The sequence below is a fragment of the Myxocyprinus asiaticus genome, chromosome 1 (genome assembly GCF_019703515.2).
Source record: "Myxocyprinus asiaticus isolate MX2 ecotype Aquarium Trade chromosome 1, UBuf_Myxa_2, whole genome shotgun sequence".
NCBI lineage: Eukaryota > Metazoa > Chordata > Actinopteri > Cypriniformes > Catostomidae > Myxocyprinus > Myxocyprinus asiaticus.
In genome coordinates this window covers 59,413,080-59,440,768 of record NC_059344.1, presented here as the reverse complement: position 1 = coordinate 59,440,768, position 27,689 = coordinate 59,413,080, and the positions used below count along the sequence as shown (strand labels likewise).

The following is a 27,689-nucleotide window of genomic DNA, read 5'->3' as shown; positions in this document are numbered from 1 at the left end:
TCATTTGTGTTCTGCAGAAGAAAAAAAGTCATACACATCTGGGATGGCATAAGGGTGAGTAAATTATGAGAGAATTTTCATTTTAGGTGAACTATTCCTTTAATATCAGTGAATAAAACTGCTACAGGCAACAAAACATTGTCTATTATATTTTACTAAGTCAACTGAAGAAAAACAAGCCTGCCTCAGAAAACATACACAGTCTGCACTGCATCAAATACAAGTAAATACATTTGCACACATAAAAATATAGTTTTGTCCTGTGTACAGATTGTATGTAACGTGCTACAGGTACATTGATTGAAATTACAACCATGTGTTCAAAAGTCTATTCATTAAATCTAATAATTGATAGGACCGTGTAGAAAGGACAGGAAAAGATGGAGATTACAGGGAGGACTGGAACAGAAGGTGAAACAGTGTGTGTGTGTGTGTGTGTGTGTGTGTGTGTGTGTGTGTGTGTGTGTGTGTGTGTGTGTGTGTGTGTGTGTGTGTGTGTGTGTATGTGTGTGTGTGTGATTTAGTGAGCGACAGAGAGAGCAGAATGTTCCAGACATCTTTCATTACCACAGAAACATCTTGTCTGCCTGACACAACTACTGCTGCACAGCCATAAATGTTTTGAGAATAGTGTTCACATATATCCAGAGGGGGGAGACAATGCTATTCTAACATACTGCAATGTGTGTCAAACCCTTCTTGAAATGCCCACTTCAAGTCTGAGAACAGCATTTGCATAAGGATACAATGGTGTTTACAGAGAGGCTTGGTAGAAATGTGAGAAACAGAGCAAGACTAAGTTAGATCCACTGTGCATCCATTCCTAAATAAAAATTGCACCCATGCATCTGCAGGCACAGAGGGTATTGCAGAGATGTACTGGACAGCTACTGTGATCCATTGACCTCTGACTTTACTGCATCTACAAGGAAGCTGAGTTCATTACACAGCGTCTCATATCTATAGGCCATGCGGATCTGGGCTACATTGGTCCGCCGAATGTCATTCCCCTCTGGTCCATCTTTCAGGTAATTAGCTCCAAGAAAGTGCTTTTTCTCCTGTGGAAGAGGAAAGGGAGGTGGCATAAATATAACATTATTGTTGAAATTAACCTCGTTAGTTATGATTTGAGGATGCTGAGGATGGACAGTGCGCTACCTCATGGGAAAGGCCGCTCTGCAGGACGCTGTTTCTAGCAATCTCACACACGTCACATGTGCTCAACTTCCAGAGTTGGATGGCAATAGCATACTCCTCCATTAAAGCTTCCTAGTACACATACATACAATTAAAATTATAATGAACACAGAGTGGCCTCAAACATATTTCAACATTCAAGCCATTCTCAAAATGTATGGATGCCACTGAACAGTATTTGATTCTTAATATCAAATCAAGTGGCATTTACAGTATTTTAAAGATAGATAGGCAAGCTCACATTTCAAGAAAAACATTAAATAAAAGAGATGTTAGGTCTTTAATGATAAAACGACATAGGTATATTGTTTCAAATTAAAACAGAAGGTATTTGTGCACTTCTGGTTGCCAAATATTAGTGGAACATATTCGTAGATTAGTTAAAGTGATTGTAGTTACTCTGCTAGGACACCTGTGTGAACTTGAGAGGAACTGACTTTATACATCCAATAATTTCATGTTTATACTGTTATTAGTATATGTCAGTCATTTAAATTTTTTAACATATTATATTATGTTTATTATTATATTTTTATATTGATATGTTGTTATCGAATTTAATAAAATGCCTTTTTACATGTACTGTAACTTACATGTCCAAGGAATGAAATTATGTATAATTAGGCCATTTAAGTATAAACATAAAAAGTCTATTTGACTTAAATATATTTACATTTAATAGAAATATTAATACAAATGTAATTAATTTAAATATAATAATGTACACAATTAAATATAAATGTATTCATAAAAAAATATATATTTATATTAAAATTATATAATATTAAAATTAAATTAAAGGGATAGTTCACCCAAAAATGAAAATTCACTTATAATTTACTCACCCTCATGTCATCCCAGATGTGTATGACTTTCTTTCTTCTGCAGAACACAAATGAAGATTTTCAGAAGAATATCTCAGCTCTGTTGGTCCACTCAGTGCAAGTGAATGAGGTTTTGAAGCTTCAAAAAGAATATAAAGGTTGCTTAAAAGTTATCCATATGACTCCAGTGGTTAACCCTCTGGGGTCTGAGGGTGTTTTGGGGCCCTGGAGAAGTTTTGACATGCCTTGAGATTTGTGCTTTTTTCAGTTGCTTAAAAACATATTAATGGCTAAAGTCTGAAAACACTGTATTCAGCACAAACTGGGCTACAATAATATGTGAGCAACATGTTTGTATTTTTGAGAAAACAATGTTTATGCATGGTTTTTGAAAAAACTAAAATTTTAAGTCACTGAACTAAGGCCATATATAACATACTAAACATTTGTTCACAAGACCTTTGAGAACTGGATCTTGTAGCCTAGAGTTTTTGCTACAAAATGATGTGAAAACCATCCTGATCACTCATTCATACAAAACAATATAGTCATTTAACTTTTGTAAGACACTTTTAGTGTTAGAAAGGCCATATGCAAGGAGGCGTGGATGATCATGAATATTGATGTGATTCACACCTGAGGAGACAAAGACCCCTCCCCTGGGAACAAAATAAAATTTAATATCTGATATAGGGCATACACACAATATATATATATTTTTTTTCAGGATTCTTTGATGAATAGAAAGTTCAAAATAACAGCATTTATCTGAAATAGAAAGCTTTTGTAACATTATAAATGTCTTTACTGTCACTTTTGATCAATATAATGCATCCTTGCTGAATAAAGGTATTAATTTCTTTCCAAAAATCAAACAAAAACAAAACAAAAACAAAACAAAATTCTTACTGACCCCAAAATTTTGAACGGTAGTGTATAATGTTACAAAAGCTTTCTATTTCAGATAAATGCTGTTATTTTGAACATTCTATTCATCAAAGAATCCTGAAAAAAAAAAAAGGTATATATTGTGTATATACCCTATATCAGATATTACAGCAAATCAGTATATTAGAATGATTTCTGAAGGATCATGAGACACTGAAGACTGGAGTAATGATACTGAAAATTCAGCTTTACATCACAGGAATAAATTGCATTTTAAAATATTTTATATATATATAAAACTTGCCTCGGGGGTGTTTACCATTTGCATTGATCGCCTCAGTACATTACCGTATGAATAGCGCGCTCTGCTGGTGGGTGTGATCACATTAGCGATAATTAGCTGAGCCAGGAGAAAATGTACATCGCTTTGTTTCATACAGATTACATTGCAGGAGAATATTTGTTTTAAATTTGAATTGTTTTATTTAAAAGTAGACATTTTAAGCTTTCTTTAGACAAATGTTTGATGTTTGTGTGATAAGAATTTGCTGAGTTTCAGTTCATTTTTGTGACGTGTTTCAGAAAGATGCTCGCGAAGACAGAGACGGCTGAAAGCGCACCCTTTTTATTTTCTTTATTTTACAAAAGCACAAGGTTTTGTTGTTATTGTGAGTGTACACAAATAAAAGTAGACCCTTTATAGTTTCTAATGATGTCTTACACTTATCTGTATGCCCAAAAATGACGGAGTATTTTAAGTTGTTTCCGCTGTTATGAGGACAAAATCCAGCAGGACGCACCAGCGTCCGTCGACCCCTGAGGGTTAATCCATGACTTCTGAAGCGATATGATAGGTGTGGGTGAGAAACAGATCAATATTTAAGTCCTTTTTACTATAAATTCCCTCCCTGCCCAGTCAGTGGCGATATGCACGAATAATGCGAATCACTAAAAACAAAAGAAGAAGAATGTGAAAGTGAAAGTGGAAATTTATAGTGAAAAAAGGACTTAAATATTGTTCTGTTTCTCACTCACATCTATCATATCGCTTTTGAAGACATGGATTAAACAACTGGAGTTTTATGGATTATTTTTATGCTGCCTTTATGTTCTTTTTGGAGATTCAAAGTTCTGGCCAACATTCACTTGCATTGTATGGACCTACAGAGCTGAGATATTCTTCTAAAAATCTTTGTTTGTGTTCTGCTGAAGAAAGAAAGTCAATACACATCTGGGATGGCATGAGGGTGGGTAAATGATGAGAGAATTTTCATATTTTGGTGGACAATCCCTTTAAGTGGCTTTTGTGAGGTCTTTGTGTGTACTAGCCTGACCTTGGTGTAGTGGAACTGCATGGGATCATCAGTGGAGAGGGACACACAGAGACCCTTGTGTAGGAACTCTCGCAATGGGTTTTTGGAGTATTCCAAGAACAGACTGTTGTTACTCAGCGGGGACATGGCAATGGGCACTTGGGCAAGATAATACAGATACTGCAGTACGGGACTCTGAAAACACACACAAAATATGTTATCTATAATGACTTCCATCTACCACTGAAAATTTTTAGCAAAGACTTTAAATCAAGTGCTCTTGGTCTCGACTGCGTCCATTTGCAGGTTTCTGTGCAGAATCACACACAGGCTCCATTTATTCTGGTCTCATCACTAACAAAGGTACACAGTCAAATGAAGTGGTCACAAGTACACATCTTCATTTACCTTTTGAAAAGAATCGTGGCCCTGATAGTCATACTGAAGAGGGATGTTAGTGAACAAACAGAGCAGGTATAAACAGGTTGTAGTTATTGAGCTCTAGGGACAGGCTAATCTACCATCATTATCACACAGGAAATCGGCATGTTGCTTCCGAATATTACGTTACCCTGAAATAATTTGCTGAAATAATGACAAGCATCATACCCTTTTAAACATTTTTGGATCAATTCAAGCATTGCGTGAGCAGCCTCAGAGACACAGCTTCTGGTCCCATAGAAACAAGGAAGTAATCATGTTCACATAAACAATGGTAAGCAGAGGTTACATTTTCACTCTAAAATAAAAATATTACTCCACTTTGGTTTGTGGTTTGGGTTAGGGTTACAAAAATGTGCTTTCCTGTTGACTGTATTACATCATTTACAACTAAAAATACAAATTGCTTTTGGCGCCACTCTGTGACCATTTTACCTGGAAACTGATGTTCACATTTGCCCATATGTTCAACAACACTTCCAGCTTTGGCCACTGGGAACATTGGTTCAAATATCGATAAGTATAGACCAATTTCAACAGCAGAACTTTCGACCTACTGTTGCTTAATTCAAAGTACGATCAGTCTGAATCTACTATACCTTCTTCAGGTTTAGTCCATGAGAGATGTTGTCTGCGGTGAGGAACGCTGAAACGAGGTGGGTGATGGAACCAGCTTCTCCACAATGTGGACGAAACTGAAAGGTGCTAAGGCCACGTTCTCTGTGAGAATATATAAATACACAAAGATGATGTCATCATTTTGTTTTTATGTACAGTGTTTCATAGGCTGTATCTCAGTTGTAATTTAATGCGCGGGTTCTACTGATACAGTTGGTATTTATAGATGTCCTGATGCATTGCGGAATACTCACACAGATTGTGATTGCAACTGGAAACCATTTTTCCTTTTATACCTTCCAGAATAAGCAATTCAAGGTATTTCAAAACCTGAGTTTAGAGTCAAAACTCTTTATTGCAAGAAAAATAATCCCCGTCTGCTTTCCCCTTCAGTGCCTAATTTTCCCTATTCTTATGGGATATTATGTAGCCTCTCCCTACACCCAATGGAATTTTACAGTGGTGGAACAGTGGAACAGAATCAGATATCATGGAGCACGTACGTCCTGAGATTGTTGAGCACCATTATGTTGGCGTACATATGGAAGAGGTAGTAGCTATAAGGTGGGTTGTCATCTGTTGTCCACTGCTCAGGCTTGGGACTCTTATAGGAGAACATGTGATCGCTGTGCTTGGATTCATCATCCACACTGTCAAAGCCAGTCACCTGAGAGAAAGGGGACATCACTGACATGAGCCTTTAGTTAAGTGTGACTGGTAAGAATCTCTTTGATCTAAATTATTTACTTAAATTATCCCCTGAGATTTCAAGTAATGGTATTTAAATTGTATCTTTCAATAATCTTTCAATCAAGTATAATGCAGGGCCGTAACCACAATATACATTGAGGGGGACAAGTCCCCCCAATAATCAGATATGGCCAGATTGCATTGTATTGTAATTGATGATATCCTTGTTGCTGTTCTGCTGTAGTTCATAATGCACTGCCATTTAATTGTCATTAAGTTGTTGCAGGAATAACATAATGGTTTAAAAAAGTTTCAATTTTACCGTGCTCAGTAGTCTAACACCGCTCGTCAATGTCATATGAGATAGCCAATCAAATCGATGAAGGCGGGACTCAAATTTAAGAAACTGAGCGGGAACCTCGTGGATTATTCCAGCACCATGCATCAGCAAGCAGTTCAGGTTAAGAGTGTTTGTGTCATGTGAGATGTAAGTATCTAACTAAACATGCAATATTTGACCACTGTTTTATGATTGAAATGTTGTACCGACCGACATTAATTTCCAAGGGTTCAAACTATTCACCATTTGGCGAAATTCAAAATGTGAAAGTTTTGAATTAAAAATATGTCACTTACAGCACGTGATTCGTATGTCATTCATAATTTTGAATGTGAAAACGTTAACGGAGCCGTTTTCAGCATAGAGAGAGAGCCACATGCAGCTGCCATGTGTGTGTTTCTCTCCCGAACTGCCGCGTTCCGCTGCACTTATCCCTGTCCTCGGCTGATTAGCCTAATTGGCCCTCCTCTTCGTCACACAGGCATAAAGGAGCAATATGTAACATTGACATAAAGCATTTAAAATGGGTACTGCAGTCCAAATTCAAAATATTGGAGAGAGTTGTCTCCCCCGCCCCCTCCTCCCCAGACTTGGAGCTCACGCGGGTTGCCTGGTTGAGGACACGCAACAGGAACGAGCAAACTGACAATGGCAAGCGACGAGCCTTACACTGTAAATTGATCAGCTAATTTATACGTTTGCAATGTTTTTATTGTTAGCAAATTATAAACCTGCTCATGTGGATTTTTTATAACTCTGTCAATATTAGCTAGATGTATTGCTGGCTTTCATGGCTGCAGTGCACTGCGTTTTCCAGCTAACTTGTTTCAAATCTGGCAAGTTGAACCGGGTGTCGAAATACTATTGGGAAATGGGCAGTGGGCGGGATCACACAGGCCAAAACACAAAAAGAAATTCCGGCCTGGAAGGGACATTTCAAAGTGGAATATACTGGCTGTAGCATTGTTTTCAGAGAAGCCAGTATTTCAACTTAGCATGTTTCCTAAATCTCTGATAACATATTAGGATAGTTTCATGCTTTAGTACAGTACATATATTACATATTGCTCCTTTAAGACAAAGAGCGAATGTGTGTATATTGTAAAGGAATTGAATGAATGTGGTTATCTGGTAAGTTTCTGAAGTACCTTTTTAGAAAATTCACTTGATATTGTCTTAGAAAATGATCTATAACACAAAGTAGAGTTTTATCACTCTCATATTAAAACTAGAACATGGTAAGACCTGTGACTTGTGGCTTCAGTTGAGTTTTTAGGTTGTGGCAAGGACAGTGTCATATATTTTTAACACAAATATTATTAGGTAATTATTTAAAATCAATTAAAGTTTTTCTGAATAATTTCTTTAAGTCTTTAATTCTGAATTTTGTACAGCATCTACCAAGAGTCTTCTTTTAAAAGAGACCATTTTATTTAGAGGATGAGCCACCAGTTAAAGGAGTAGTTCACCTAAAATTGGAAAATTTACTTTTACTCACTCATTTACTCACCCTTATATTGTTCAAAACCCATATGCTGAGTTTTTTAATAGATATTTTAAGCAGCTCTATTCCATAGAATAACAGTTTATGGTGAGCAGGAGCTGCCGAGATTCAAAAAGGACAAATACTATAAAGCACTATTAAAAGTTCAGTATAAAGACATCATCACAGTAGTCCATATGACAAGTGCACTATATTCCAAGCTTTCTGGGGCTATACAACAGCTATGTGTTATATTGACTACTTTTATGGTATTTTATAATTATATATTTTTTTCTCTTTGGACCTTGACAGCAGTGGTCAGTATGAACTGTTTTTGTATGGAAAAGAGTAGCGTTGTAATTCTTGAAGAAAATAATGTGTATATAGATTCTACTGGAAGGAAAAAACAATGAGGTACAATTTGAGGGCAGTAAATAATTTTGTGTATTTTCTTTTTGCTAGCCAGCTGTCACAGTCATGTCATTTTACTGATACATCAATGATGAAAAGAAATTCAAATTATATTCGTCTTTTCTTTGAGACAGCACAAAAAAGAAAGAAAAGATGACTGAAACAGGCAAATTGCTAGCAATGCAGACACAGGTTTTGTCTTGTACTGTATGAACTTTAAAAATACACGTATCTTTTAAAACCAAAAATTATACCATTTTGCGCCTTTATCGCAATTCAAGCCTTTATTCAGAAAATTATTGCATTCAGCACCTTTACTATATTAAAGGACCAAAGAGGACCATTATATTTGTGACCTCAACACTCGTGACCCTCCACCCCCAAAATGGTTTGGTCATCCCCAATGTTTAAGACATGGTTACAGCCTTGGTATAATGGACAGGGTTGGAGAGTAACTAACTAAAAGTAATGACATTACTAACTTAACTATGTGTTTCAGTAGCGTGTCGCTTTTTCATAAACAAACTACTTTTCTCAACAAGTAGCTGTGTAGCGTCACAAAATACAACATCTGTCACATTAGATGCATCCAAATATGCATAGTTCACTACTACATAAAGTATGCAAAAAAGAGTATGCCAATGGAGAAGTATGTTAGAAACCTCATAAAAGAGTAAGCGAGAAATTCCCAGATGACCTACTATTTCTGGTGAGATTCTGATATGCAGATCGACTGGACACTGTACTATCCAATAATACCATGGGAACTAAGGAAAATAAGTGGAAAATATGTCACATGGTCTTGCCGACCATGTGGAGAAGTCTCATGGTAGATCCTACCCAACGGGGGAGGAGTTACTACAAACATGGAGACTGTGGCAGAGGGGGCTCTGCCCAAGGAAGACACAGTTTTTCAACAGGGAAACGAATTAGCGGAAGATATACATCACATGGGGTTACCTTACAGGGAACCACCACATGCGGAGCACCTACCCCAGAACAGTGCTCTTAGTTAGCACATGTACTGGGCTGGCAGCGAGTCTCTCAGAAAACTCGACTGCCACAGGGCTCGGAGGAAGTCAACCAGGGAACATAGTTTGTGAACACTACTGGGAATTAATGGCGCATGTCTTCAGCTCAGAGGAGGTGAAAGGCGCTATGTGCAAGTGATACACCCGGCCAGCTATCCCGGGCTTATCCGCTTGTATTGCGTGCCACTACCTGGGACGAAACCGGTTCCACCCGGAGGTTGTAGAACCTTGCAAAGGTGTTGGGTGTTGCCCAGCCCACTGCTCTGCAAATGTCTGTTAGAGAGGCACCCCTGGCCAGGGCCCAGGAGGCCGCTACACCCCTGGTAGAATGGGCTTGTAGCCCTACCGGGGGCGGCACGTCCTGGGCGAGATATGCCATAGCTATGGCGTCAATGAGCCAATGGGCGATCCTCTGCTTGGAGACAGCGCTTCCTTTCCGCTGTGCACCAAAGCAGACAAAGAGCTACTCAGAGATTCTAAAGCTCTGCGTGCGATCCAAATAGATGTGTAAAGCGTGCACCGGACACAGCAATGACAGGGCTGTGTCTGCCTCCTCCTGGGGCAGCGCTTGCAGGTTCACTACCTGGTCCCTAAAAGGGGTCGTGGGAACCTTGGGCACATAGTCCGGTCAGGGTCTCAAGATCACGTGAGAGTAACCCGGACCGAACTCCAGGCACGTTTCGCTGACAGAGAACACTTGCAGGTCTCCTACCCTCTTGATGGAAGTGAGTGCAATCAGGAGGGCAGTCTTCAAGGAGAGTGCCTTAAGTTCAGCTGACTGCAAAGGCTCAAAGGGGGCTCTCTGTAGACCCTGAAGAACTACAGAGAGGTCCCATGAGGGAACGAGGCACGGCCTGGAGGGGTTCAGCCTCCTGGTGCCTCTCAGGAACCAGATGATCAGGTCATGCTTCCCTAAGGACTTACCGTCCACTGTGTCTTGGTGTGCTGCTATAGCAGCAACATACACCTTCAAGGTGGAAGGGGACAGCCGCCCTATCAACCTCTCCTGCAGGAAGGAAAGCACCGATCCGACTGCACATCTCTGGGGTCTTCCCGTTGGGAAGAACACCACTTAGCGAACAGATGCCACTTCAAGGCATACAGGCGCCTCGTAGAGGGGGCCCTAGCCTGAGTGACCGCTTAGGTCTTCCACATCCCGTCCAGGGGCCAGACATGGAGATTCCAGAGGTCTGGTCACGGGTGCCAGATGGTGCCCCATCCCTGAGAAAGAAGGTCCTTCCTCAGGGGAATTCGCCGGGGGGGCTGTCGCAAGGAGCGTGAGGTACGAGAACCACATCTGGGTGGGCCAGTAGGGTGCTACCAGGATGACCTGCTCCTCATCCTCCCTGACCTTGCACAGAGTCTGTGCAAGTAGGCTCACTGGGGGAAACGCATATTTGCGCAGGCCAGGAGGCCAGCTGTGTGCCAGCGCGTCTATGCCGAGAGGTGCCTCGGTCAGGGTGTACCAGAGCGGGCAGTGGGAGGATTCTTGGGAGGTGAACATGTCTATCTGAGCCTGTCCGAATCGACTCCAAATCAGCACGACCACCTGAGGGTGGAGTCTCCACTCTCCCCTGAGGGTAACCTGCCGTGACAGCGTGTCCACTGCAGTGTTGAGGTCGCCCGGGATGTGAGTGGCTCGCAGCGACTTGAAGTGCTGCTGACTCCAGAGGAGTAGACAGCGGGCGAGTTTTGACATACAACGAGAGCGCAGACCACCTTGGCGGTTGACATATGCTACCGTTGCCATGTTGTCTGTCCGAACTAACACGTGCTTGCCCTGGATTAATGGCCAGAACCTCCACAGGGCGAGCAGAATTGCCAACAACTCGAGGCAGTTGATGTGCCAACGCAGCCACAGGTCCATCCATAAGCCGGCGGCTGCGTGCCCATTGCAAACAGCACCCCAGCCCGTTTTGGAGGCATCTGTCGTGACCACGATGCACTTGGAGACCTGCTCTAGGGGAACACCTGCCCATAGAAACGAGAGGTCAGTCCAAGGGCTGAAGAGACTGTGACGGACCGGCGTGATGGCCACGCGATGTGTCCCGCGGTGCCATGCCCATCTCAGGACTCGAGTCTGAAGCCAGTGCTGAAGTGGTCTCATATGCATCAACCCGAGTGGGGTGGCCACCGCTGAGGATGCCATATGCCCCAGGAGCCTCTGAAAGAGTTTCAGTGGAACTGCTGTTTTCTGTTTGAACACCTTCAAATAGGTCAGCATTGACTGTGCACGCTCATTCGTGAGGCGCGCTATCAATGAGACTGAGTCCAACTCCAAACCGAGAAAAGAGATGCTTTGAACCGGGAGGAGCTTGCTCTTTTCCCATTTGACCCAAAGCCCTAATCGGCTGAGGTGCAGCATTTTCGGGGAGACCGCCACTGGAGCGCCAATCCTGCAAGGGAAAAAAGGTGGACGGTGGTCATGATGACGACCGTGCACACCAGGTAAGTGACCCAGGGAAGGAGGAAACCGCTCTTTTGCTAAACTGTTGGGTACTGCAGCCACTTGGGCATGCGGCAAAATCAAATGAAAAGGCAACAAAAGATTCTCCACCCGGCCCTCCACCGGGGGATGGAGTGGTCTTACTACCAGTTCCAATGCAGTGGGTTTCGTCGACCCTGGGTCGCCCGTCTCAGGGGCACTTTGACAACCTTTGTGGGTTCTTGGCAGCCGGCCATGAGACGGGTGGAGTCTGCTTCCTGCGGTGGGCTCCACATCAGGGCCAGGCCAAAGGGGCAGGCTGCGGAGGAGCCGGTGCAGCCACCGCAGGGGGACGCCCTTGGCGATGAGCAGACAGGGTGCGGGATCTTGAGCCGCGCCGGGGCAGGATATGCCGGATAGCCTCCGTCTGCTGCTTCACCATCGAGAACTGCTGGGCAAAGTCCTTGACGGTGTCGCCGAATAGGCCAGCCTGGGAGATGGGGGCAGCAAGGAACCATGTCTTGTCGGCCTCACCCATCTCAACCAGGTTGAGCCAAAGGTGCCGCTCCTGGACCACTAATGTGGACATCATCCGCCAGAGAGACCGCCCCATGACCTTCGTCACTCAGAGAGCGAGGTTGGTCGCCGAGCGCAGTTCCTGCATCAGATCTGGGGCGGAACTACCCTTGTGCAGTTCTTTCAGCACCTTGGCTTGGTGGACCTGCAGGAGAGCCATGTCATGCAGGGCAGAGGCGGCTTGTCCAGCAGCGCTGTAGGCTTTGGCCATCAGGGATGACGTGAACCTACAGGGCTTGGACGGGAGCTTTTGGTGTCCGCACCAGGTGGCGGCGCTCTGCGGGCATAGGCGCACCACGAGCTCCTTATCCACCATGTCCATTATCTCTGCATCAGCCTGTGACTGGGCAGTCGTCCCCGAAGGGGGGAGCCCAGCTGAGGCTTCTGCGTCTGACTGAACAAGCTGCTCTCCGATGCTGTGCTCGAGAGCTCATCAGCTTCGAGGGCTCCGAACTAGAGGTCGAACTCCCGTGAGACGAGCCGGCGGACTCATCCAGAAGCCCGATCGGGGCAGACGAGCGTGCTGGGGAATGGGAGGTCCGCGGGGATACCCGGCGGAGGCGGTCCCATTGGGGTCCCCAAATCACCCCCAGTGCTAGCCGCGCTGGCCTCAAACCCGTAGGTAGAAGGACCGAGGCGGGGTTCTTTTTTTACGAAAGCAAGCCGCGACCACAACATTGCCATGGTCATGTTCTCGCAATAAGAACATGAACCATCCACGAACGCTGCCTCCATGTGGGTCGCGCCCAGACACGAAAGACAGCGATCGTGACCATCTGAAGTTGAGAGGTAACGACAGCAACCAGGAATAACACACAATCGGAAAGTAATCTTTAAAAAGACGTGTCTTTAAAAAGACGTTCCGTGTGTGCCGCTCTTTTAGAGAAATATACTCTTTCAGGAAAATATACTCTCTTTTTTCTGCCAAAGCGCCCAGGGGCGTTCTCTGCAGTGCACCAGTGCAGAGGAGGGAGAAGCCGCTGAAATGCGCCATCAGATCCAGCAGAGGTGAATGAACAGTCGTGAGAATTCAGCTCAGTGAGCATGACCGTTCAGCTCTGAAGAGAATATCTGAATGAGTGGTTGCATACCGGCTCCTTTTATACCCATATATCCGGGGGAGTGGCATGCAAATACCACTCGCCAATTTTCATTGGCCTTTTATCAAAGACCAGAGGTGTCTCGGGCTCCCATGAATGACCCCTAGTGTCACTACATCGACACAACATCGAGTGAGTGACAGATAGGGAACATAAAAGTAATCCATAATACTCCAGTAGTTAAATCCATATCTTCAGACGTGATATGATAGGTGTGGGTGAGAAATAGATCAATATTTAAGTCCTTTTTATTCTAAATCTCCACTTTCACTTTTACATCTGACAGTCACATGTGGTGCCTGTTTAGTTTCACTTTCGCATCTGAAAGTGAAAGTGGAGATTCAGAGTAAAAAAAAGGTCTTATATATTGTTCTGTTTCTCACCCACACCTATCATATTGCTTTAGAAGATATGAATTTTACCAGTCGTATGGATTACTTTTATGATTCCTTTATGTGATTTTTGGAGCTACAAAGGTCTGATCACCATTCAATTGAATTGTGAGGACCTACAGAGCTGAGATTTTCTTCTAAAAATCTTCGTTTGTGTTCTGCAGAAGAAAGAAAGTCATACGCATCTGGGATGGCCTGAGGGTGAGTAAATGATGAGAGAATTTTCATTTTTGGGTGAACTATCCCTTTAAGTTAAGAGTAGCTTGGACCTAGGGAAACTGCAGGTTCAAAGTAGCTTTCCCAATACTGATAATAAATAGTACATTTAATGTTAATAAAATGTAATTGTTTATAAATCATATCAATGTAAATTGTTAATATTGGATTTATTTTATTCAGCATTGACATTTCTTTTACAATCTCAGAAACCAAAGTATCGAAATACTGATCTAGCAGATCGGGCCTATGTTGTACTTACATATTTTAGAAATACATGGAGCTCTTTGTGCTTCTGAGGATTCACCGTGGCCTCAAACAGAGGAAGGAAAATGTTCTCGAGCATCTTGGCAAAATTGGGAATCAACTTACGTGACTTGAAAATGTCACTGAAAGAAATAAGCAAAGAACATAACTGTAAAAACAAGCCATAACCTCTTCAATTACTAACTTTTGAAGATATTTAGAATTAACATAGAAACAGTACTTACTATATTCTAGGCACCTGAATGATCCAGCGCATGTTTGGAGAGTACACTTTGTGCTGAATGAACCAATGGGAGAGGCTTTCCCACTCCTCAGGGGAACGGCCATAAATGGACAGTCGCGGTTCAGTATGCTGATATTTACTCTCCTCCAGATCATGTGCTACTTCCTGAGACAAAGAGATGCGCAAGACTCTAATGACAAATATAAGAGTGCCTTTTGAACTGTATTTGGGCAAATTAAGTTGTCTTGTTTTGGTAAAACGACTGTACCTTGATCAAGCGAGCAAAATACTCGCCATTGATGTAGTTGTCAGTCTTCAGGTAGATTTCCCGTAGCTCACTAGCTCCTACTGGATTATATTTCGAGTTGAATTTGTCAAAGCGATGAAATGTTTGCCTGCCCTGTGAATACACTGAAAATGAAGTGACAAAAACCACCAGCAAACTCTTGGGTGGTAAAAATAAAAACAAATTAATATTACTTACGGCATGAACATCTAAAGAGTCTACAGTAAGGTCATAAGGGTCCATGTGCAAGTTGTTAAACACTTGTTTAAGAGTTAGTTTCAGCCCTGCCTTCTCCAGTACAACCCTCTCTGCATCCGTTTTATAGCTGGTTTGGATGAAATTGAGCAGATGTTTCTGGCTCATGCATGCTGCTGCATGGATATGTGTGTCGACCTGTGAATGGGCATATGGAAACTAGTTTACATTAGAAAATAAGCGAAAACACATTCTCCAATACCCTTGTGTGTATGGAATCATACCTTTCTGACATTGTAGAAGTCTCTATGAGGGACACCCTTGAGTTCCTTTAGTTCTGCCATTTCATTGAGCATTTCATGTAAGTAAAACTTTGACCCAAGGAAGTTTAGTCGTCTATGGCAGTAGGTCTTACTGTTTAAAGGGGAAAAAGCCAAAGACAAATTGCCATGTGAGTGGACAAATTAATTAAATTATTTGTTATTTTTCTATGAATGCCAGGGTAAAATAAAAAATTTAATGTATAATGATTTATGAATAATTTACTCTTAATGATTAAAAAAATTGAAAATATAAAAACGATATATAATGTAATTAAATTAAATTAAATTTAATTAAATTTAATTTAATTTAATTTAATTTAATTTGATTTAATATAATTTGATTTAATTTAATTTAATTTAATTTAATTTAATTTGATATAATTTGATTTAATATAATTTGATTTAAAATTTAATTTAATTTAATTTAATTTAATTTAATTTAATTTAATTTAATTTAAATTAATACATTCAGTATTACATCTCAGAATTTTCAGATTATAAATTGCATCTACAAGACAACACATATGGGGAATTGGTGGACGCTGTGGTGATATTGGTCTGTATGGACCCATTTCACACTGTGATGTGTCTTTTATATTTAAAATTTTTTAAATCATTAAGAGTACATTTATGACATTATTCTTTTTGTTATTTTACCTTGGCATTCATAAAAAATAACAAATAAATAGCCAACACTTCAGTGGTGTTTTCAAATTCAGCTGCTGGGGGAGTGCCAGTAAATTTGGCATATTTCTCTCTCATGACTGCCCTAATCCAATGCTTTCTTTTTGTTATGTTTTTTCCTCTTTTGAAAAGCCACTGAAACGTAACAGTGGATATTTTCTTTTGCTGTTGGAGCAAATGGGAATGTGAAAATTATATTTAATTCTGCTATAGAAGTTTAACTATCATTAATTTCCACGTTCCAAACCCTGAAATGTGAAAAGGGTCCACTAGCCACTTACGTGGGCCCATCAGCGATCATGGCAAGCACATGACTCATGTCAATGGCAAATGTTTCCAGGTCTGGGTAAGGCAGACAGCGTGGGTTGTTCATGCTCAGAGCTTCAGTGTTTTCATATACATAAATAATGCCATCCTTCATCTTCATCTGATAGTTGAGGTTCTCTGGAATATTCTCCATGCTGTAAGGGTCCTCCCCTTCACCTGGGCGGGGGCAGATATCTTTAGAGAGAAGATGAGTTCACAGAAAAAGTATTTGGGTTATTTATACTGGTTAATGCTGGTCTGCTTCTGGTCTAGCTGGTTGAGCATATTTTTTTCTGGTGAAGCTGCTTGACCATGGATCAAACCAAAGTAGCATCCCATACTGGAGACCTATCATCTATAACACAACATAGGTCTTTCAAGTTGATTTTTTCCATTCTAGCACAGCATATTAAGTATGTTTTAGCTCTGCTACATATAACTCATTTCAGCTCTCATGTCTTCTAAAATTAGTTTAATGTTGAATTCTTGGGAAAGGGCATTACGCAGCAAAAATAGTCTGAAATTCTTGTAAACAGAAGTTCCACTGAAATGTTTAGAGAGCCAAAAATAAGTCTAGAGAGAACATTGTCTCTATGTCAAGTCTGGGTATGAGCTCCAAACAAATACTGATGTACCTGGAAGAACTTCATCTTCTTCTCTCCAACTTTCATTTGCAGCACTACGTAGGAACTGTGCAGTGGCCCGAGGGAAGTGGTGATATGCCAGTTTTGAGTATTTTTCTCGAATAAAGAGAGCTTTTAGGAGACTTTTAGCTGCTTGCTCGTAGTCCTCAACTGTAATCTGCAAGTGAACAGTGGTTGTGAAATAGTACAAACATAATTCTGTGTAGTTGACAATTACATACAGTAAACGCATTTTGACATGTCCTGCCGTGTGACTTCATGCTTATCTCCATCTAAAATTATTTTAAGCAATTTGCTATTTTTTATTATTATGTTTGTTGTCTTATGTCCAAAATAATATGAATATATATATATATATATATATATATATATATATATATATATATATATATATATATATACATATATATAAACAAATATTTATATATTTTTTTTAAATAATAATAATAATTTGTCACACCACAAGAAATGTTAATGTTAGTTAAAATGAACTAATGAAGGCAAAAATAAGATTAAAATGACAAATTACTCAAGAGAAATGGTGAGCAGTCACAGCATATACAGTACAATATACACTCCTTATACATTCACATACATTGTCAATTAAAGTCTTGATCACCAGCTTTAAAACATTTTGGGGAGTTTACCTTTCAACAAATTATCAGAGAAAGTAGAAAAGGTTGGTTCATTCTAATAATACAAACCCCAGCACAGTAGTCTCCACTGATGGTGACTCTTTGGTACTCAGGGAAGTTTTGGGAGATGGAGGAGCAGGTAGAGGCAGGGGACATAAGAGGGGCCACCACACCACGGACACTATCCGTATGTAATGGGATTTGCAGTGACATAGACTGAGATCGAATAATCTTTAAACTCTTCTTCCTATGAAGGATTAAAATGAAGGTGGATCAAACTAAATAATAAATGAAATATTATTTAGTACACAAAAACAGTTTCTGATGGCAGCTGGCTTAACACATAGATGGTCCAAACTGGTCATTAGCTCGTCCAAGCTGGTCCAGATGGTCGATCAATCTGGTAGACCATTTTGGTCATTTTGGTAAACATTTTCATGAATTCATTAGAAATTCATTAGAAATTAGAATTGTGCAAGCAGACCATTTAGAAGCAGCAACAAACCAGCTACCATGTTCCACAACCAGCCTGACTGTATAATCTAGTTATTAATGTTTATTATTAACTGGTCCAAACTGGTCTAGATGACTGATCAGCTGGACTATCAGTTGGTGGACCTGGTTTCAACCTCATAGACCATTTTGGACAAACAGGTTAGAGATGGTAGACCACCTTGGACCTGCAACAAACCAGTTATTAGTAAACAAATCAGCTTGACCACCTTAAACTGGCATAATGTGGTCACTTATGTTATTAGCTTGGTTAATGCTGGTCTAGATAGATGATCAGCTAAACAATTAGCTGGTGGACCTGGTTTTGACCTTGTAGACCATCTTGGTCAAGCTGGTTAAAGATGATAGACCACTTTGGACCTGTAACGAACCTTGCTACCATGTTCCACAAACCCTTTTGACCACTTTAAACTAGTTTGGTAATTTATGGTTATTACTTTATCTGGTCCAAGGTGGTTTAGGTAGTTGATCAGATGGATAACCAGCTGGTGGACCTGGTTTAGACCGTGTAGACATTTTGGTAAGGCTGATTAAATATGATAGACTACTTTGGACCATTAACAAGCCAGCTACCATGTTCCAAAATCCAGCTTGTGCACTCTGCATTTCACACTTTTTCACTATGCAAATTTAAAACTTAAAATAATTTATTTTTGCCAGACCTTTCGAGTATGAATCTTAGTTCAGTGTGCGGACAGCATTTTGAGTTTCTTTTCCAAAAATCAGCTTGACCACCTTTGGTTGTTATGACCTGTTTTTCAAGCAAGTTGAAGCTACTAATAACATCAGTTGATACTGACCTCTTGGCACTTTCCTCTGACTGTTGTTCAGCCAATTCTCTGAGGAGCTCCCTCTGTTTGGCCTCCTGCAGGCCGATAGGACAGTCCTCGGGGACAGTGTACATAGACAGGACATTTTGAGTGTCCTCTTCCTTTAGTGCTGAAGCATACACCTTCTCTGCTAGCAGACGAACTTCCTCATCCACATCACTCAAAGCAATCTTAGGGAACTGCCGTGGCATATCTGTACGGGGACATGTTTAGAAAGAACGCATTCATATTTAGTTACTGAATTCATAAAACATCTCTCAAGCCCTACACTGCAAAAAATATTAAGAAAAAAATATTACCAGTAAAAACATCTAAACATCCTGAAAGTGTTAGTTCACCCAAAAATTTTCATTCTCTCATCATTCACTCTCCCTCATGATATCCCAGGTGTGTATGACTTTCTTTCTCCAGCAGAACACATTTGAAGAAAAACAGAAAAATATCTTAGCTCAGCAAGTGGATGTTGATCAGATTTTTGAAGCTCAAAAAAGAACAGACAGTCAGCATAAACGTCAACCATATGACTCCAGCGGTTAAAGTAATGTCTTCTAAAGCGACAAGATCGCAACCATAAACCATTGCTTCCATTTAGCAGTGGTATGTGCGTGTGGCATCATCGCGTTGTAATGTAAGACACATGAGAACTGATGCATGTGGGACACATCCGAAGTGTGCGCTGTTTACAACTGAGTAGGAGGAACACTGTACAAAAGCTTTGTTGGTTTTGGTTAAGATCTGTATTTTTATCTGATTGTTTTTCCCAATAGTGCGTTTGTGTCCTTATCCTGGATGTCTCAACCAAAAGAAGAACGTGAGATTATGTCCGTAACATGGCAATGCAAATTCGGCACACGAGTGACCACGTGAACGCAGCAGTCTCGTGAATGTGTATACTGCTGCTGACTGGAAGCGATGGTTTATAGTTAAAAAGTACTTAAATATTGATCTTTTCACACCAAAAGCAATCGTATCGCTTTAGAAGACATTAATTTAACCGCTGGATTCATTTGGATGACATTTATGCTGACTGTCTGTGATTTTTGGAGCTTCAAAAGTCTGATCACCATCCACTTGCATTTTAAGGACCTTCTGAGCTGAGATATTTTTCTGTTTTTCTTCAGATGTGTTCTGCTGAAAAAAGAAAGTCATACACACCTGGGATATCATGGGGGTGAGTAATTGATGAGATAATTTTCATTTTTGGGTGAACTATCCCTTTAAAACAAGATATGTTTACTTGAGGAGTAGTCTTGTTTTCAGAGAAATCTAATAAAATTAAGTGAGGTTTATACTCACTTAAAAAAAAAAATGTAAAAAAAAAAAAAAAAAAATATATATATATATATATATATATATATATATATATATATATATATATATATATATATATGATGCCAATGGGGTAAGATACATTAACCCCATTAAATTAAGCTAATATGTCTTCTGCCATAGGCAAAAAAAAAAAATAAAAATAAAAAATCTTGTTTTAAGCATGTAAACCTCTATAAAAATTGTGTTTGATTTCTCTGAAAACAATATTAGATATCTTATATCAGTTTGCTTCTTATGTAAATATATCATGTTTTAAAGGTTTCGTTCAACCAAAAATGAAAATTCTGTCATTTACTCATTCTTATGTCATTCCAAACCTGTAGAACTTACTTCAGTGGAACATGAAGAGAAATTCTGAAGAATGTTGACACTGTTTTTTTCCATGCAATGAAAGTAAATGGCGACTGAGGCTTTCAGTACCTATCTAACAGTCTCCCTAATATTTTGTGTTCCATAAAAGAAAGTCATAGGGGTTTGAAACAATATGAGGATTAGTACTGTAAATGATGGCAGAATTAATTTATTTGTTTATTTATTTATCTATTTATTTTTATGAACTATACTTTTTAGGATGTTCAGATATTTGTAAGTTTTTTTTTTTGTTTGTTTTTTGTTTTTTTTGCAGTGTATGTCTGTCAGTTCCATAAGCGTGTAATGTTACATACAAACTTTGGGTGTCCAAAAATGTTGTACTAGTCCCACAGTTGCTCTTGAGACTCCAAACAATGCAGTTACTTGGACAGGCCTTTGATTTATGTTTCATATCTCTTATCAACACACTAGCTGTAAATAGTCCTAGGATGCCTTATGCGTTGAGGCCATTCCTTCTGGCCTGGAAAGTCAGTCACTAGGCCAGTCCAGTGCACAGCTGCAGACACGCTGCCCTATAAAGACAGATATGTCTGTGTGAGGACAGATCAAGTGTCTGAGCCCTGGGTGTGACTTGATCCATTTTCCCTCAATAGTAAGGAACAAGGTCCACAATGGCAACATCAAAAGCTATCCTGGGCAAGAACCAAGCCCTTATGTCCTTTATCCACAGACAAATGTCAAGGTTTCCAATCCTCTAAGCATTCTCAGAAGCTCCCATAAAGGATAGAGCTTGTCCATGTCATACTGACTGTCACCAAACAGCTGTGTAACCATATCTCATTAAAATTAGATGACTGGCAACATTTGAACATGAAAAATGATATTATGTGGTTCATTACATGTATCCCGGCAGTTCCGAGGTTAAATGACCACTGTGTGGCGCTAAAAGCGAGTTTGATTTTCTCCATAACAGATGAGGATTATAAGGTTCATGCTCTATCAAGTTTAAATCAACAACACCTACGTCCCTACCCGGAACCTAACCAATAGTGTCATAAAAAGCAAATGTGACATGAAAAACACAATTGCTAAAGCAACCATGTCATTCTGTGATGCTTTTAAGACACTTTTAGCTCACGTGCCGACTTGCATGTTCTTCAGGACTTATACCCCGGTCCTTTGCTTCACAAGTGCAACACTCTGTCAGTTGAGCTACTGCACAATTTTATCAAACTTGAACAAGCTTGTACATGTAGTTGGTTATATAATACAAACCTTAAATGTACAGAGATTTGTACAAAGGCGTTATTTGCACATGTCACACAGCACGGCTATTTGCAACCCAACAATATAGTGGAAACAGAAATTTAAGATAAACTGCTTTGTAAACACCACTGCAGTGGAATGGGGCATAACGCAGATGCAAATATGCTTTTTGGTGCAGGTGACCCGGGTTCAAATCTCCCTTTGTCCCACTCTTTTTCCCATTTTCCCCATTCATTTTTTTAATACAATTTATAATAATTAATAAAAATGAATATAAAGGTAGTTTTACTAGTTATATTGTTTTTTACTAGTTATATTTATAGTTTTTTACTAGTGATATTGTAGTAACCATGTTTTTTGGTGGAAACCATAGTTTTAATGCAATTAATCATGGTGTTACTACAGTAATATGGTGTTAATATAGTAACTATGTTTAATTTTGTGCTTACCTTGATTTTACTACAAAATACCATGGTGATACTATGGTTACTGGTTTAAAAACATGGTTAATTTTTGTAAAGGAAGGTTAAGGTTAGGTTAAGGGGTAGGGGTTGGTGAGGGATATCTGTGGGACTCTAAATAAACACAATAAGCATGCTGCAGGGATGCCTCTATACCGTATGTTAGTATTTAATTAGGGGTGAAAATAGTATTTTCCACTATTTGTACCAGGGATGGGGTGCAAACAATACTTTACACTAATTGCACTGGGGTGTAAATAGCAATAGCAAATAGCAAGTGTTTATTAACTAATTACCTGCCCTTATACTCATGATTTGTGAAAGTGAATAAAAGTCAATGACATTACAATTACTGATTCTGAATTGAGCACACTCAACTCCTTTAACTGTCCATGGTGACCTGACATACTCAGCTGTGCGACTGCTGCCATTCTTACCTTCAGCCCCTGTCACGGCCATCTCAGCTCCGGCAGTTCTCAGCGGCCACACTTTCAAACGTGGGAATGTGTTTGCGTGTGTACGTGTGTGATGTGGGCCAGGTCCAGTCGCTCTCTGAGATACCGTTGTTGTCTGACTGCAGTTTTGTTTTCTTGAGTGTCTCTCTCTCTCTCTCTCTCTCTCTCTATTTTAAGAGGCCAAAAGCCTCACGTCCATTGAGCTACTAATCCTTTAAATATGTCACAGCCGCCTGTCAACAAAACAGCCGAGAAACACTTACAAACATGACTTCAATCAGTCCACCCAAACTATCTCATGGGTACATACAAACCCAAGTGTCCCCCACTCCTCAAAACCCTAAAAATCAAGTATTACATCCTCATAAATCCCCAAAGCTGAGCTCCACAACGCACCAGCTGATGTGTGCTGATTCTGTGGCCAAGAGAGAGCAGCTCCTCTGACTGATGGCTCCCGCATCCCTCTAATCCCAGCTCGACCTTGCTTTGAGCGCATATCATTTCAATCCCAGATAAACAAACCAGCTGGCCATTACCAGAGCTCTGCAAGGGGCATCATGTCACTAAGTCCAGAGGTAATCGCCTCTGAAACTGACACCTCTCTCTTACCTCAGAGCTTACGCTGGGTGTAGACAGAAACGGTGCTGTTGGTGTTGTCCCAGAACATGGCAGCTTGCCCAGCGTCTATTTGTATCACATCAATTTGAAAATTACAATCAAAAGACTCTCCCTGCCTTTATCTCCCCAGAAACACAGAGATTGTTTGAAGCATACGATATGAGTTATTTACACAAGCATACCCTGATATGGAAAGCAGACTGTAAAAAATTGTGTGAGGGGACAGAGGGAAAGCTTAGTGGTTTACCTGATCTGACTGCTGTCTTTTATGTTCCTGTAACAGCTGCTTTTATCTTACACCTTATCCAGGAGTTCCAACAGCAGAACCTGTTCAACTCTCTCTGCCAGAGCCAGTGCGGCAGTCAGCCTGACCTGAAACGTCACGGTCACGTGGATGCGTCACAAGCCTGGTGATGTGTGGGTATTATTACAGGCCGTCTGGACAAGGCTGGGGGGGAGTGGGGGAGGAACTGGAAGTGGATTTGTCAAGAAGGAGCTAAGGTGCAGCTTGAATATCTCCCCTTCTCTTCTGCTCTGTGTTATTGATCTCTTGGTCATGTGGCTGAGGGATTTGAGAGTCTTTGTGATGCAAAGCTTTATGTGAGATTAATGTGGTGCAGGAAGGTCTTAATGGCTTCAGCCCAGAGTTGATAAGTTTACGAGAAGCTAAATTGAAGCAGAATCTGTAATATAACCAGTGCATGTCTTTTTGAATGCCTTGTTACATAGAGTCTGTAAATGCTTGTGTAAATAATAAATGACTACCACTCTGTTTACTTGCACCTGAGGGTCTAATTGAATGATTGACAAAGGTACTTTGGTCAGCAGCCTCTGTACAGATTTCACCTAAAACCAGAGAATGGACAGAATGAGACGAGTCACATTTACTTATGAATAGGAGAAATCGTAATGCTTTAAAGTCCAGCTTTATAGCTTTATAGTGTGGAGGAAAATTTATATGGATTTATTTGGAGAAAATGTAAGTCCATTTAAGGATTTAGCACTAAAAAAACACATTTACTAACATGACTTATTGTTTAATGAAATGTGTTACACCATATGCTAAGTGACACGATAGCACTGACTTCCATGTAAATCTGAGTTTTTGTCTTAACCAGCCACGACTGCAACAGTCGACAAGCTGCAGGACATTTTGTCGATCACCTGGTTACTGTTCATTCGGCGTTGCTTTGGGTAACCCCGCCCACTCATTTGTCCAAAATCCTGCTCCTCATGCCGGGTTCACACATCCTCCGTGAGCGGGGTGTGAGCAGCGCGTTTTCATTTCAGTGCCCATGTTAACAGATGACACCGTTTACACTGCAAGCTTGAGTAATGAGGTGACGCTTCCCAGAAGTGTCCCAGATGCGGCAGTGAGCAGATAGCTTCGGCGTTGAACCTATTGTTGCCGCGCGGCTCATGCTGAGCTCAGTGGCTTAGGCTTAGATTATTACCACTAAAATAATCAGAAATTATTGAAAAGCCACAAAAGCAAATCAAAATTATTCAAACCGAACCTATAGTACACTACAATGTATATGTCTGCAAGCAAATAAACTCAATCAAATAACTTAATAAAGGAAAGAATTAATAAACTGTCATACCTTTTGCCATTCTGTATATATAGGTGTACAGTATAGACGCAGCATTAACCAATCACAACCAAGTATGCTGATAAAGATGAAGTGCACATGACTGCCCCCTGTTGTCCTTGAAGCACCAAAAACCTCAGCTTATTTTGGCCTTATTAAAGAAAACATTTGCCGTAGGACCCCATAGTTAACTTTATTTTCTAAGCAGAGGCACTGCTTTTTCTTTCGGAAGAGACACGGTCAGTGTGAACGTCCAATGCTCACGCCCCGCTCACGGAGGATGTGTGGACCCGGCGTCATTATTGTATATTAAACATCAACTAGACAGGTAAAGTCAAGACAAACTTTGATGTTGCCTTGTCTGAAAGTTTAAACTAGTTTGAAGTTTGATGGATATACAGACAAACAGCCAGCTTGCTAGCTAGATAGTCAGAAAGACTGTCACAAAGATAGTCAGATAAACAGTCAAATGGATAGATAGAAGAGAGACAGAGAAAGAGAGAGCAACTTAAAGGTGCTTTAAGCAATTTTTTAATGAAATGACAGACCATTGAAAGTCCCTATTCCCTGAAAGATATCAATGAAATAGGTGCAATGAAATTTACCACCTGTCTCTGTGAAAGGTGCTAGTCTCTGTAAACAGAGAAAAGAACATTGGCCGTGGGCCACGGTCAGTTTGATGGTTGTCAATACATGGTAAGTTTGAGAATGCTATTTTGCAACCGTTGCTTTTTACTGTGTGAAGGTTTAGAACTGTTAAAATAATTTAAAGCACCTTTAAAGCATAATTTAAGGCATTTTGTGGGTTTGTTTACATTTGAACTTTTGACTGATGGAGTCTGAATTAACAACCATTTCATTGGCCCATTTAAACATTCTGTCAATTTAAGTCCATTGGATTTTTCAGATTTTGGTCGTCTGTTGTTCAAAAACCATAAGTATGGTACAGATATAGGAAAGATATAGCACACTGAAGGCGTGGTCAAATTGATCTTTGCATGGCGAAATTCCACGGGTGATGAAGGCGTGGGAGGATGTTGAATGCGTGTGAAACAGAAAAAAACATATCCCTGTATACTGTGAATATTCAGTGTAGCTGTGTATGAAGCACCGCCCACACAGAGGTCACAGCCAAACCAAGTAACTTCCTATAGGTCAAAGCAGCGAATTCGCTTGTCAGAGTTCATGCAACTCCACATGAAATCCGCGAGGGGAAATTCTTCACCATGGGAAGTCCTTCGCGCGAAATTCTCAATTGTGTATTTCACCAGCGGAATTAAGTGGATAGATAACAGAGTTTAGGTTTTAGGTGGCAGATATGGTGTTGGAGGGCATGCTGTGGCTGGGATGCTGACAGGAATCACAGGGCCCAGGATGCACCTTCAGTTTGGACCACTCTTTATTTTATAGGGATAGTTCAAAATAAAACTTCTGTCAACATTTACTCACCCTCATGTAGTGACTGAGACTAACTGCCTTGCCATTAGCCGCAGCACCACTGCCTTACTGACCGATTAACATACTGCCTGGTTTTGATTGGCCGTTGCGGGCCCCCTCTAACCCCGGGCCCTAAGCCGGCTACCCACCCTGCCCTCCCTGTAGTCATGTCACTGCCTTACTCATAAGTTATTAACCTTGAAGAAGAAAAAACTGTGAAACTCATGTTTCATTGATGTTTCTCTATGTCACATCTGCGACTTTGTTTTAGCTTTTTAGTACTATTTTAGTACTTTTCTAAGAAATACTGTAATTTGAATTGAAGAAGGCAAAAAAGAAGGCATTAGTATTTATTAGCAATATTAAAAACAAGAAATATGAGACAGTGTCTTGCTGCAGGATAGGGAGAGAGAGAGAGAGAGAGAGAGAGAGAGAGAGAGAGGGAGAGAAAGAGTTAATGACTCACCCTTGCCTAAACATGGGCTGGAGAGCTGTTTCACTATGGGCGTCTGCAGTCTTCGCATAATTTCCTGTGTTCTCAGGCCTGGCAAGTGAGAGGACACAACAGCACATGCAGCACTTGGACAAGACATAGGAGCAAAAGAAGGAATGAATTGGCAGGTTTTTTCTTACATTAACATTTTTGAAAGTACCAGCTATCGGAAAATCTTTAGAATTGCCAGCAATACAAGAACCAAAGGCTTAATTCTTTTTTCTTTTTTTCTTTTCTTTCTTTTTTTTTCAATAGACACTAAACCACTTTGACTTTTGAAGAATGTATGTGCTTCATTAAGGCAAATAAAAATATCCATTTATAATTTGATGCTAAAGCACTTACCCAGCCCCAGGTCCTACAGAATCTGTGTCCTCTTTACAGCTTGACTGGAATTATAAACCTATGAAGTTCTCCCAGGAATGGGAGGGCGTCAGAACTGACATCTTGCTCAGTTCTGCCTCCCAGCGATGTTGGAGATACGACACATGTCGACACTCAATAAGCAAAGAGAGACCAGCAGGGAGTGACTGCGGTTAACCATGTAAAAAAAAAAAGAAAAAACGATATCAAAGCATATGGTATTTTGCAATACCGCCCCCCCCCCCAAATTATGTACATTATGTAAACAACACGTGTTTAAAGATATATATAAAAGAGCATTAAGTGAGTAATAGGCTATTTTTCTTTCCTTTATCGTACGTCTTTATTACCCCATTGTGGTCATGCAGACATCAACCTAAAAAAAACATTTCACGAAAAGAATCGGTTATTTGTTTATTCCTCATTGAAAAAATTTTACATTTAAAAAATGAATATTTTTTGAAAAATAGGTTTTAAAACATATAGCCTACACACATATGCATACATAT

General features: G+C 40.3%; 1 protein-coding gene across 6 annotated transcripts; it reads right to left on the bottom strand.

Moving 5' to 3' along the window:
* Positions 1-419: 419 nt before the first annotated feature.
* Positions 420-27,283, bottom strand: ampd3a (adenosine monophosphate deaminase 3a). Of its 6 annotated transcripts, none has more exons than XM_051705132.1 (16): positions 27,163-27,283; positions 26,791-26,903; positions 18,822-19,044; positions 17,578-17,755; positions 16,865-17,030; positions 16,205-16,424; positions 15,201-15,330; positions 14,920-15,114; positions 14,704-14,835; positions 14,437-14,600; positions 14,208-14,334; positions 5,785-5,948; positions 5,263-5,383; positions 4,244-4,417; positions 1,159-1,269; positions 420-1,058 (listed from the first exon to the last, which is right to left on the bottom strand). In XM_051705132.1, exons 2-16 carry the CDS (start codon positions 26,846-26,848, stop codon positions 888-890), a joined length of 2,334 nt encoding a protein of 777 aa, XP_051561092.1. In that variant the 5' UTR covers positions 26,849-26,903; positions 27,163-27,283; the 3' UTR covers positions 420-887. The 6 variants fall into 6 exon arrangements, with proteins under 6 accessions (XP_051561092.1, XP_051561112.1, XP_051561102.1 ...); XM_051705152.1 differs by having other exon boundaries at positions 26,797-26,903; XM_051705142.1 differs by having other exon boundaries at positions 26,791-26,868.
* Positions 27,284-27,689: the final 406 nt, after the last annotated feature.

Excerpts from the sequence above, each read along its gene's own strand:
- ampd3a (XM_051705132.1), bottom strand. The coding sequence starts at position 26,848 with ATGCGAAGACTGCAGACGCCCATAGTGAAACAGCTCTCCAGCCCATGT. Across the intron at positions 15,115-15,200 it reads ACTTCTACAATGTCAGAAAG|GTCGACACACATATCCATGC; the intron begins GTATGATTCCAT and ends GCCCATTCACAG. Across the intron at positions 5,384-5,784 it reads GTGCTCAACAATCTCAGGAC|AGAACGTGGCCTTAGCACCT; the intron begins GTACGTGCTCCA and ends ATATTCTCACAG.